The 13,303-nt window shown below is 34.5% G+C and overlaps 2 protein-coding genes across 3 annotated transcripts; one reads left to right on the top strand and one right to left on the bottom strand.

Annotated features, from left to right (window-relative positions):
- The first annotated feature begins 403 nt into the window (after positions 1–403).
- On the top strand, positions 404–5,956 carry LOC143578689 (lysine-specific demethylase JMJ13-like). Of its 2 annotated transcripts, none has more exons than XM_077062180.1 (11): positions 404–821; positions 1,710–2,064; positions 2,126–2,282; positions 2,358–2,577; positions 2,676–2,729; positions 2,801–2,880; positions 2,960–3,237; positions 3,326–3,715; positions 4,169–4,503; positions 4,591–4,746; positions 5,247–5,956. In XM_077062180.1, the coding sequence occupies exons 1-11, from the start codon at positions 819–821 to the stop codon at positions 5,544–5,546; spliced, it is 2,328 nt and encodes a 775-aa protein (XP_076918295.1). In that variant the 5' UTR covers positions 404–818; the 3' UTR covers positions 5,547–5,956. The 2 variants fall into 2 exon arrangements, with proteins under 2 accessions (XP_076918295.1, XP_076918294.1); XM_077062179.1 differs by having other exon boundaries at positions 4,588–4,746.
- A 4,615-nt stretch (positions 5,957–10,571) lies between these two features.
- On the bottom strand, positions 10,572–11,895 carry LOC143578700 (uncharacterized). Its single transcript, XM_077062187.1, has 2 exons — positions 11,578–11,895; positions 10,572–11,165 (listed from the first exon to the last, which is right to left on the bottom strand). Exons 1-2 carry the CDS (start codon positions 11,860–11,862, stop codon positions 10,572–10,574), a joined length of 879 nt encoding a protein of 292 aa, XP_076918302.1. The 5' UTR covers positions 11,863–11,895.
- Between the last annotated feature and the right edge of the window lie 1,408 nt (positions 11,896–13,303).

The following is a 13,303-nucleotide window of genomic DNA, read 5'->3' as shown; positions in this document are numbered from 1 at the left end:
AACTCTCAAATCATTAGTTACTTCATTATAGTTCGTTCTTTTGTTAAGTATAACCCAACTACAACTAACAAAGCACACCCTTTACTATGATAGAATTATAATGCGCCCCCAATATTATTTGATACCAAACACTTAAAGTCTTTAAGGTTTCAAATTCAAATTCAATCCCAACCATGTTTTACAGTAGTGGGCCTTCGGATAAGGGGTTTCTTTAAAACATAAGATGGAGGGCTTGGGCTGCCAAACACCGTCTCAATCATGAGCGTATGAGGTCTCCTTTTGTCATTGGGTTACCTCGAGACCGGGTAGCAAGACTTTATTCGTTAGTCGTTCAAAAATAGAAGAAAAATGTATTAATTAAAATAAAAAATTAAAAATTAAAAATAACAATAAAGTGCTTACAAGTTACAATATTATCAATTATGGCAAATAATAATTTATATATATACACATGTAACCTGCCCTCTCTCTCTCTTCTTTTCTCTTTTTCGGTTTCTTATTTCATTCTCTCTCTCTCTCTCTCTCCGCCGGAAAACTGCTTACGTGTCGCCGGTAAACCGCTTATTTACCGGAATAACTTCCAGTAATCTTCTCCGGTTAACAATTCGTGACGCCAGCAACAATACGCACCGGTAACAGCTACCGGTGTCGGTTTCCAAAGCTTTAACCGTCCGATCTCCGCGTTACGAGAGAATGTGGCGGTGATACGTCACGAGATTCGTGATTTCCGGTTCAATTTCGCCGGTTTTTGTTGTTCGGTGTAGGTTTCGGTGAAGTCAGAGAAGACGGAGGCGTCCGGTGAGTTCGTTCGGAATGAGATGGTATGATGACGTCATAATTATGTTAATTTAATTTAATTTTGTTTATGTTATGTGTTTGCGTTGAGATCTCTATCAATGTAGTTTTAATTGCAGTTTATGAGTTATTTATTTATTTAAATGTTATTGTTGGCTTAATATGTGATAATTATACTGTTCACTTGTTTTTCATCTGTTCAATATTGTTAGGAATTCGTTAGGTTAACTGTTCATAAATTGTACAGTAATTAGAATGGTGATTTGCTAGGGTTTTATGAATTATTTGTTTATTTATTTAATTTAAGATTATTATTATTGGATTAATATGTGATAATGATACTGTTCACTTGTTTTTAATCCGTTCAGTTTTGTTAGAAATTGGTTAGGTTAACTGTTCATAGGGAGTTGACTTTGTTAGGTTGGATTTTAGTTCTTTATGCAAGGTGTTTTTTGTGATAATAATAATTCCTTTTACACTTCATCATGTCAGAGTTGAAATTGAATTTAAGGAAGTCAATTATAGTTGAAGGATTTGTTACATGACTGTTCAGAACTCTTGAACAGTGATAACTGATTAACTGCCTTCTTGTACAGTAATTTGACCTGGAAATCTGACTTATAATATTATATACAAAGTTTTTGAATATGGTTGTTATTGTACACGATCTAGTGGCTATTGCGGTTTGTGAATTATGTATGTAGTTAACATGTTATTGACCTTCTAATGATAATAATATCGTTCACTTGTTTTTCACCTGTTCAGTAATTTGTTAGGAAATCGGTAGGTTAACTGTTCAAAGGGAGTTGACTTTGTTAGGTTGAAATTGAATTAATGAAAGTCAATTATACTTGAAAGTATTTGTTAATAACTGTTGAACAGTTAATAATTGACTTATAATATGGTTTTGACAGGTGGAAGGAAGGGTTTGTCTCTCCAGAGAGGACACATTACAATATCTGAAGCATAAGAGGCTTCAACGGATGAAAGCCGGCACTGTGAATGATGCTGCATTTGTGTCTAATCAAATGACTCGAAGCGGAGGAGAAGCATTAAGAAGCTCTGCATCTTCTGGTGATAGAATATACAGCAATCTGGATCCATGTGGGAGAGATAATAGTTTAAAACTCAAGGCTGAAAAGTTTGATTTAGATGATCTTGATTGGACAGATAAAGTTCCAGAGTGCCCTGTATACTTTCCAAGTAAAGAAGAGTTTGAAGATCCTTTAGTTTATCTTCAAAAGATAGCCCCAGAAGCTTCAAATTTTGGTAATACTTCAACTCTTTAAAAAGATTTTAAGGGTTCTCTTTTAAATATTTGTATTTTCAGGTATATGCAAGATTGTTTCGCCTTTGAGTGCTTCGGTTCCTGCTGGTACAGTTTTGACAAAAGAGAAACCTGGTTTTAAGTTTACTACACGAGTGCAACCTCTTCGTCTTGCTGACTGGAATACTGATGATAAAGTCACATTCTACATGAGTGGAAGGTAGGTAGCCTTTTATGTTATCTGATATATTATTCTTATTAAGCTTGATTAGTAAAAATGGTTTTATTTCATCAGAAATTATACGTTCCGTGATTATGAGAAACTGGCAAACAAGGTTTTTGCACGTAGATATTACAGTACCGGGTGTCTTCCTGTTTCATATATGGAAAAAGAATTCTGGCATGAAATAGCTTGTGGAAAAACAGAAAGTGTTGAATATGCTTGCGATGTTGATGGCAGTGCCTTTTCTTCTTCTCCCACCGATCAACTTGCAAGTAGCAAATGGAATTTAAAGGTTTTCATTTTGTTTCAACTTTTTGATTCTTTCTTTTATTATTATCGTTGTTGCATGTCTCTTAATTTACATTGTTTTTGTTTCTTTTCTGAATTCAGAAAGTCTCAAGACTGTCCCGTTCTACTCTACGTTTGCTTGAGACAACGATTCCGGTATGCATAATTTCAGATAAGACTTCTAAATGTTTTTTAATATCCATTTAGCCATATTTTGTATTTTACAGGGAGTTACTGAGCCTATGCTTTACATTGGGATGCTATTTAGCATGTTTGCTTGGCATGTAGAAGATCATTACTTATATAGGTATTTGATCTTGTTAAATAATATCCTTATGTTGTATAATTTTCCCACATTTGTCTCATGATATTTTTACATTATGCAGCATGAATTACCATCATTGTGGAGCTGCAAAAACATGGTATGGTATTCCTGGTCATGCGGCTCTGGATTTTGAAAAGGTGGTTAGAGAAAAAGTGTACACTAATGACATTTTATCAGCTGATGGGGAAGACGGTGCTTTTGATGTTCTTTTAGGAAAAACAACCCTATTTCCTCCAAACATATTATCACAACACAATGTTCCAGTTTATAAAGCAGTTCAAAAACCGGGAGACTTTGTGGTAACGTTCCCACGAGCATATCATGCTGGATTTAGTCACGGTATACTAATTACCATAATTACTACAATTTCCAATCTACAATATTCACTACTTTTTATTCTAATACTTGTATTATTTGTATATTTTAGGTTTTAATTGTACCGAGGCTGTGAATTTTGCAATTGGTGATTGGTTCTTGTTGGGATCAATAGCAAGTAATCGTTATGCGCTTTTAAACCATGTACCTTTTCTTCCTCATGAGGAACTTTTGTGCAAAGAAGCCATGATTCTGCATTCAAGTATGGAATATGAAGATCAATGTTGTGAAGATGGACTATCTCATAGACACATTAAAGCAGCTTTTGTGAATTTGATTCATTTCCAACATCGTATTCGTTGGTGTTTGATGAAATTAAAAGGGTACATGGGTGCTTCCACACATTCTCATGGAACTATTCTCTGCAGTGTTTGCAAACGCGATTGTTATGTAGCATATAGTAACTGCAGTTGTTATCTACACCCTGTCTGCCTTCGTCATGGTTTGTTGAGCTTTTACTTTTCTTTTTTACTTATTATAAAAATATATATATTTAATAATTTAATATGAAATAGAAATTATTATTTAAAAAATAAAAATTAAATAAAGAATAGGTCCGTTTAGGCTCCTGAGTCAGCTTTAGCTCAATAAGTGAAGCTTGGTCTCAGGCTCATTTATTAAGGAACCTTATTTTTAGGTTCGAGCTCGATTTGAGCTTTTAGGGAGCCGGTCTTGAACAGTTCACAGCTTTAGGAACATTTTTTTTGTCCATTTTCAATATCTTATAGGCATCAACTAAAAAAGTTATTACAATATTTATCTGAATATATGGATACAGAATGTAGAAAGTTGCCCGTTAATATGTAAATGGGTAAAAAAAAGAAGCCTAATAGTATCTTTTATGTGGATATATATTATTTTCTAAATCATAATATCGTTTAATTCTCCATTTCAGAGTTTAAGCAACTTAACCTACCTTGTGGAGACAAATTTACAATCTCTGTAAGGGACAATATACTAGACTTGGAAAATGTAGCCAGGATATTTGAGCAGGAAAAAGGTATTATAAATGAGGCTCAAATCCAATCTAAAGTTGCTACCGACATGGTTCTACTATCTAAACTGTACCCACCAACCGAACACGAAGCATACAGTCCATATTGCAAAATCCTTTTCGGACTTGACATGAACAAGTTTGAGCCGAGCTACAACCTTAAGCGGTGTGGTTCTGAGATTCTGGATGCTTCTACAGTCTGTTCTTCATCAGAAAGCTTATCATTAACTAACTATGTAAGATTAAACTTATTAATAATAACTAATGTGAAACACACATCACATGGCATTTTTGATCTAATGAGAATGAATTTGGTATAGCAGGTACATGGTGAAAGTAACTATACTGTGGATGCTAGAAATACATGTCAAGAAAGTGATGATTCTGACCCGGGAATGTTTCGGGTCAAACGTCGTTCCTCTTTAAAGTCAGAGCCCAGAAATGCAGATGATTCTATACCTCCAGGTTTTGAAAATCAGGTAATTATCATTTTTAGCAATAAACTGAAAAAACATAACTGAAATGACCGAACCCAAACAAAAACCGATGGTTTGGTTTATGTTCTCGTAAAAACCGAATTTTCAGTTCAGTTTTGGTTTTGAATGTTATTAAAAAAAACAAACCGAATGTTATTAAAAAAAACAAACCGAACCGAACCTATGGATTTTCATTTTTAATTTTGAATGTTAAGTAATCCATAAGAATTTAATAGATAGTTTAACTCAGATATTTTTAGCCCAAATGCTTAACAATAAATTGATTATTAATTAACAAAAAAGGTTTAGGCTCAAATTCATTATTTTGGGCCAATATTTCTTTTCGGCCCAAAGTTTTCAAGCACAAATGGTAAAACCGAGAAAACCGAATGTTCTTTTTTTTCATTTTTCGTTGGGTTTGAGGTCCAAAACGGGTTAAAGTCTAGTTTTTATAATGCATTTGTTTTAGATTTTTGATTACTGAATGGTGTTTGTACGTGTAGGGGCTAAAACGGTTGAAGCGAATACAACCCGAAGGAAGATCTCGACAGGATTCAGCATCAGAGTGTTCCATTTACTCTAAAGAAGGCGACCAAAGTGTATCAACTAAAGCAACCACCACTCACATCTCAATTAAGTTCAAACGAACGGGAAACAAAGAAGCCGTGAGTGAATACAAAGATTATAATTTGAACCACGAACCGGGAAAAACCACACGGGAACCACAGCCTCTAGAAAAAGGTCCAAGACGAATTAAAATCAAAGGCCCGTCAATTACAGGGTCGGAGAACACCTCGTGTTGACTACTGATTTCTTAGAGCGTTGACCTTTTCTAACTAGGATCCAAATTGGGTTTCTAAGTTCTAACAAAGTGGAAGCAGTAGAAAATTGACCTCACACAAATTTTTAGGTGAAAGAAAAGTATTTTTTTTGTGTAGGCCTCAAATTGGGGTGTGATTGGCACGGTGGCGAATTTGTAACGGTTCTTGGACTGGGTGGTCCGTTTTAAGGAATCCGGTTGGAGATTCTTTTCTTTTCTTTTATCTCGTTTTCCGCAAAATTTGAAGGTAAGTAGTCATGATCATTTTAACAGTTTCTATCGATGTACATCTTGTTATTAACTGTTGATTAGTTTTTGTGAGATGAAAAGTGTCACAAAGTCCTGCTTCTTTCATTCTTTTTTTCAGCAATAAAATACAGATATTGTTTTTAACCACTTTGTTCTAAAGTATCCATTTTTTTATTGTCTTGTTACTTTACAAATTAAAGCTTATCGATAAAGGTTGTACTTTATGCTTTATTGGTTGTAAACGATGCAAAACAAATGCACGTGTCGAATAGAAAATAATGAAGATTCTTGGATGACAATGGGTATAGGATTTGATTGATATGTATTCCAATGCTTATGAATCGAATTTGATGATCATATGTGAGCATCCTTCAAGTGGGGCCCATTAAACTTGATGGATGGTGATTTTTTTTAAAAAAATATATATATATTTTGAATGTGATTTTTTGGCTTGAAGGTAAGTAAGAATGATTCTTTGGGTTGAAGAAAAGAAAGGATCCTGTTAAAGAATGACAGTTGTGCCAAAATTATTATGTTAAGGTAGATTCTATGTAGGTATTTCTGATCTTTTGGTTATTAACAAAACCGGGTTTTTCGTTAAAGGTCAAAACTGGTTAATCCCAATAACTGGTTTTGGCTACTAACCTAACTGGTTTTCGAATGGAATACCCCTAACATATGTAACCGGTTAAACGAATTAACCTATTAAACTTAAACTTATTAATGCCAACCTTATTACTGGTTAACTATTTCTAACCAGTTCTTGCTATAAACCTCCAACCTATGGTTAATTTCATAACTGAACCAGTTATTGCTATAAACCTCCAACCTATGGTTAATTTCAAAACTCAATGGTTTCACCGTTGGTCATGACTGAGTCGTGTTGGGTTAAGTTGAGTTAATTGGATAACAGATTAATGGTGAGGTTGGGTTGAGCTCATATGTGAATTTTGGATCATACCTAGTTGAATGGATAACAGATTAGTGGTAAAGTTGGGTTGAGTTCATTTGTCTAAACGACAACTTAGACCTTCAACTATAAAGGGAGGGACCCATTTCTTACATGTCTTTCAACAGGCTCGCGACTATTATGCGGTAAAATAACCACCTTATTAGAATGACTGGAATTTTTTTTTGGTCGACAACTCACGCTCTCTAATTCTAATCTTACATTGCGGCTACTTGTCACAACGGGACTCTTTCTGGCACAATAAAATGACTGGAAATACTAGTAGTATTCACTTAGTTAAACCTAAATGCTATGCAATCACTTTTAGACAAAAACAATAAAGTTGAGCTATCTATGACTAGTTACGACTTACGACTTACGGGTCACCTCGTAATTAATACAAGATTGGACAATGGGCCTTGGCCCACCCTTCTAACAATCTAAACCCTAAACCGGTCTATGTTTGATAGTTAATACCACTAGCTATTAGAAAAGGAAAAAGAAAAAAGAAAAAAGAAAATAGAAATCAACCAATACACAAGTGACATGTGAATCCACTTTTGTACAATCTAGTTTGCAACTATGGTGGGTGGAACGACCGGGTCGTTTGTTTTTATTAATTTTTTTTTTAATTTTAGCAATCTCAATGTCCAACCAGGTTGCCAATGGGCATGGTCTTAAGAGAGGCAAGCAAAACTTGAACATGATTAAAAAAAAGTAAAGAAAATTTTCTTACACTTCTTTGAATCATGGTCAAGTTTTGTTTTCTTATGTTTGATTAGTTTTAACTTTTTCTGAAATTCGTGGCAAAATAGCGATTATAAGGGCCATGTTTTAAGAGCTTTAGTTTCCAAAGCTTTAGCTCTAACTTAGAACCCAAGCCAAAATTCTGAATTTATTTCTCTATATATCGAGAATATATTTAAATTTATTTAGACTTCGTATTTGTACTTTAACTTTAACCGTAAGTAAAAGGGCCATTTTTTTAACACGTAAATAAAAGCATACAAGAAAAGGAAGCATACATAACAAAAAAAGCCTCCCCTTAAAAATGGCAGTAAGAGGAATATATGATCGCAATCTGTAAACGTCTCTCCGTTTTTCTTTACGGTTCCTCCGAGGCAGTTAAAAGTTGCTCAAAAAAGTCAAGACCGGTAAAGTCCCAGTCACTAGTCACTCCAAACTGAGACTAATCTCCATATCGCTTTAGCCCGGGGACATTCCAAAAAGACATTTTCGTCGATTCAACTACCGAAACACATACAACACCCGACAGTCTCTTGAAATCATCGACAATCCTCTAGCAACTGAATTTGGTGCTACTGGGATCTTGTTTTGTAGCATCCTTCAAATGAAGCAATTAATTTTCATCAAAATCCAAGTTTCCCACTCACACGAACCAAAATTTTATCCAAAAATTTGTAATCTTTCCCAAGTTTAATTTAATGATAGAAGAGAATAGAAGGGGAATCAGGATAGAAAAGAAAGGAAAAATAGGGAAATGATATCATCTTCCCGAGTTTAATGAAAATAAGAGAAAATGAAAGAATATTAACATTTTATATGTTCCCGAGCAGAGAGGAATAGAAAAGAAAGTTACACTTTTACCATTATACCCTTTTACTTGAATTAAATGATATCATGTTTAGTTGTATATTTTTGGCTGCTACTGTATATTGTAATTTATGTTACTAAACTGTTTGGTGTTTCGGGTAGGAAAATCCAACCGATAAACATTAATGTCGCAGGAACTCTGGCCTAGTCGAGTGATAATCTCCATCCTCATGATTGTTTCTCGGTTGCATTGTTTACAAATTTACCAAGCTTTTAAAAGTTGATTATCCGATCATCACAATTAAGGGGGTAAACAGGCCAGGCTACTTGTGAGCTACTCAAGAACAGCTCGCTAAAAGCTCAAATCAACCCAAGTTTAAACAAGCTCAACCATTAACTGAAGATCGTTTAATAAACGATCACGAGCTTGACTAGGCCCGAAAGCCTGAACGAGCTTACTATTTATATATAACATAACTTTTATTTAAAATGTAACATATATACATAACAAATATTATTATACATACAACTAAGATAAAAATAACTAGATGTTTTCTTATCAGCCACGTATTCAACGATTTTTTTTTACATCGAAATAGAAGGCAAACGAGTAATTGAATAATCATAAATTTTTTATATTATTAATATAAAACTTATATAAAATGTTATAACTATAAATTTAGTACATGCATATAAATAAAATAATTAAATAACTAAACAAGCTGAGCCCAATCAAGCTCAACCTTAAATATTACTCAAGGCTCACGAGTCAACCTTGAGCTTTAAAACTAGAGCTAGAACAAGCCAAGCTCAAGCTCGAGCTATCTAAAGTTAAACAGGCCTAGCTGAAACTTATGACAGCTCGGGCTCAAGCTTGTGCACACCCCTTAATTCACAAAACATAACAATAAACAGATAGCAGTTTTAATAAACTTTACCAGTGAATTCGACAAAAAAACTGGCGAATCCAAAAGAGAAGTCGGACTAAGACCCGCAGGAATCGCCAAATAAGAAGATTCCTTTGCCACATCAGCACAAGGTCTGATGTTTTCAGTATTTAACCTAGGAGCATTGTAACCAGCTCTAGCAGCCATTCTTTCAACAAGACCCGACCGCGAGCCCGTTACCTTATTCTCACTTGTTAATAATATGCATCTTACAAAACTTTTATTGGTTTATACAAGAAAAAAGCTTTATATTTAACTGACAGTGTACGCGAGCCAAGCTGCTCATGAGTTACTCGGTATTGGCTCGCTTTGCGCTTAATTAAAGCGAAGCTTAAACGAGCTCAAGTGCATATGAAAGCTTTTATTAAAGCAGATTTTTATGCATATGGCAACACTAGCCTCGCTCCTTCAAACAGCCTTCACCACTTGTTCCTCCACTGTTGGCCACAAAAAATACCCTTGAGAAAAAAACTTGATTAGCATGTACTGCACCTTTGTTAGTTGCCAAAGTTCCCAGTATACCCCCAAGTAAAAAATGGGAAAATTTGAACACATAACTGAATTTTATACGCTTTTTTGACCCGTTAACGATAGTTATTTATCATGTTCACAAAACTGTGATAAAACCCAAATTCAAAACAGTTTAACTTGTTTCGACCGAAAGATAATTGTCATAACACTGACCCGCTAAAACAGACAAGCTAAACACAATATGTGTATGCAATAAATTAACATTTTGACTATTATACCATTTAATTAAAACTTTCAGCACGTCTTGGTTTACGAGGGCTCCAGCTCAAGCTCGGCTCGTTTCAAGCTCTTTTTCTAAAATTCGAGCTCGACTCGTGAGTTGGTTTATCAAGATCGGGCTTGACTTTTTAACTAATTATTAATTAATTTGTATACACTTTTTAATTGTTTTAAATATTTATAGAAAAACCTTAAACGGGCTTAAGCTCGGCTCAAGCTCGTTTAGTACCGTAAACGGGCCAAAGAAGGCCTGTGATTAACAACACAAAACACAATATACATTATAGTTTTGTGTCAAAGGCTGTTTTGGACAGATTTCTTTTTTTTTTCGTTTTATTGTTAAATACTTATTTGTCCGTTGCTGAAGTCATACATCAGGATCTAATACCAGTATACCACTCATATAAACAATCCCAAAATATAATGTAAATTAGCATTATCAACAATCCAAAGATCCATAACGAAATAGTAAAATAACCAACAAAGAAATAGTAAAAAATGTGCGAAGTTACTAAAAACAAAGAAAAACTTCAACTAAATAAACGCATCCTAAAATCGTTTAGTTACCAGAATCCATCATATCTCTTAGCAAGTCCAACCGTATCTGAGGAGGACAACTAAATAGCGCTCGTGCATCTGCTTGGTTGACCACCAAGTACCTTAAAGCCCTCCTTATTTCATGAGATTCCAAACCCATTGGTTCCAAAGTATTATAAATTTCCTCTCCTGTGTACTCGCGATGATAAACTTTGTCCGGTATTTTATTGCCTTCTAAAATAGCATTAGCTACACTACCAACGTTATTCATAATCATAGAGGCTAAATCTTCATTATCTTGTCCAGCCTTCCTTTTTCTAGTTTTGCATTTCTTTGCACTTGATGACTGCTCAGCTAAAGAAGATGTGGGATGTAGCACTTGAATATCATCATCATTATCAAATTGGGTTTCCAATATTACATCATTTGCAGCACAAAAATCATCTACTTCTGGAAAAGTTTCTAAGTTAATGTTTTCATTCTTTTGGAATCGTGCATTTCTCTCTTTAGCGGTTTCGGCTTGTGCACCAGATGCCCTGTCCTTTGCAAAAAGTTCTAGCATTTCATTAAAGTTCGTGACTTTCTTTGTCTTCAACGCTTCAGATTCAGGGTTCGACTATTTAACAAAATCAAGATAATTATTTTTATAAACGATAATCAAAATATTAATGTATATAATTAAAGTAGGGGTGGGTTTTTTAACCTCACCCGAACACCGAACCAGACCCGAGGTGAGTCTAGACCCAATATAACCTAACCCAAACTTTTATATGACTGCTTATATTAAAATCCCAGGAAAAAAAAACACATAATAACCAGCTGTCAGTACATGCCAAATTCACTCATTTATCATATACAAAATAGCAAAAAATAAGGCTGTTACTTTTAGTTGTTTACTTAATACAATATACACATCTTATTTAAATTGAAAATATATAAGAACTCTTCATGCTTAGTTGATAACCTATTACGCCCCAACCAGAAAACCATATAGATAACCAGAATAAATTCCTTAAATTAAAAATTACCTGTATTAGTTTATCCCAGACTTCATCCTCTGCTTCAATTAACTGAGTAGTTGAATTCCATGAGAATCCACTTAGTGACGTTCCACGAAACAAATCGTACCATTTAGAAAAATGCTCTTTCAACGTTTTTAATCGGTTCTTCAAATGTTTTTTGGACACATTCATTTGAAACTTTGTGCTCAACTCCTCAACTATATTGTCGTATGCATTTGAGGTAAAATTTCCATTCACCCTATTGCCCTTATCCTTTTGTGTCATCATAGCTTGTATGAATGCGTTATCCATATTTTCTGTCCACTTTAGTGTTTCCTTCTTTACGGTTGCCTCGTGTTTGCTCATTATGACTTTCTACATGGTAACATAAAAAAATTCCGCATATGTAAATGTGTAAATGGATGCTTATGCTAAATAGTATTATTTATGCACACACAAGTAATTAAAAAGTAACAAAATAACCAATTAACTGAAATCATAACAATCAATACAAAATAAATATGAAATACTATAAAGTACTTTTCTAAAACTACTTTGACATATCTATTTCAACGTTTGGATACATCATGTAGTTATTCCCCATATTAGTTGCAATTGAGTTCCTTAGTTGTTCATATTCGGTACTTCACTCACGCACATCTCTTGTATTATGACGTTCTTCCTCTTGTTGTCCATGTAATGCCTCTTGTATGACCTCATCTTCAAGATCTTTGTCACGGTCTTCCTCAAGTAAAAAGTTGTGTAAAATACAACATGCCAAAAAGATGTCAGACTGTGTTTCGCAAGAGTAAAATGGTTCTGTTGTACTTCTAATGATAGGAAACCTCCTTTTTAGGACACCAAATGCTTGTTCAATTGCGTTACGTAATGATGCATGACGAAGGTTAAACAGCTCCTTTGCATTCTGAGGGGCACGAGTGGAGTACTCTTTCAAATGATACCTAACACCTCTATATGGTGTCATTAGGGTACTCGTATGAGGTAAACCCGCGTCTACTAAACAATATCTACCTATAAACAAATTGTAATTAGTATTATAATAATTAATTACACAATTAGTTAAATTCGGTTTAAGAAATTACCCGTAGGAACAACTAACTTATCATCTCTACTAAATGCATTCTTTATAATTCTAGAGTCGGATGCTGTACCCTCCCATCCAGTTAGCACATATGTAGACCTTAAATCAAATGTGCAAGCAGCCAGTACATTTATTGTCGGGTATCCCTTACGACCACGGTATCTAGGTGCATCCTTAGTAGGTACTTTGACACGTACATGTGTTCCGTCAATTGCACCGATACAATCCTTAAAAAAAGGATAAAATCTCTTTTTTTTTCTTGAATTTATTTCGGGACAATATCACCTTTAGGTTGTTGGATGTAACGACCTTCTAATGATATAATCGCTTGCAAAACTCTATGGAGGCACCGACTAGTTGTTGATGCCGAACGACGGTATAACCAAGAGGTAAACCGATTTCTCAAATAATTACCTACAATATGTAAAAAACTTGCAACTTGCTCTTCAATAAACATGCGTTGAGTAGGTTGAAGTCCACCATCACGCTTTAGGATACCGCACAATGTCATAAACGCTTTCTCACTCATGCGGATAAGGTCACGACATTTACCGGCATTTAAAAGGTTGTGTAACATCTCTTCTCGTACACATCGTCGTTGTAAAATTTCATCTCTTGTAGGTAAATTAGCACGCTTTCTGGCTGGCAGTC

This window comes from Bidens hawaiensis, unplaced genomic scaffold (genome assembly GCF_021521415.1).
Source record: "Bidens hawaiensis isolate Kalapana, Puna unplaced genomic scaffold, B.hawaiensis_p1.1 tig00029323_1, whole genome shotgun sequence".
NCBI lineage: Eukaryota > Viridiplantae > Streptophyta > Magnoliopsida > Asterales > Asteraceae > Bidens > Bidens hawaiensis.
This window is presented reverse-complemented; position numbering and strand designations above follow the sequence as displayed.

Excerpts from the sequence above, each read along its gene's own strand:
- LOC143578689 (XM_077062179.1), top strand. Across the intron at positions 2,730-2,800 it reads TGCTTGAGACAACGATTCCG|GGAGTTACTGAGCCTATGCT; the intron begins GTATGCATAATT and ends TGTATTTTACAG. Across the intron at positions 3,716-4,168 it reads CCCTGTCTGCCTTCGTCATG|AGTTTAAGCAACTTAACCTA; the intron begins GTTTGTTGAGCT and ends TCTCCATTTCAG.
- LOC143578700 (XM_077062187.1), bottom strand. The coding sequence starts at position 11,862 with ATGGATAACGCATTCATACAAGCTATGATGACACAAAAGGATAAGGGC. Across the intron at positions 11,166-11,577 it reads TCTGGGATAAACTAATACAG|TCGAACCCTGAATCTGAAGC; the intron begins GTAATTTTTAAT and ends TTTGTTAAATAG.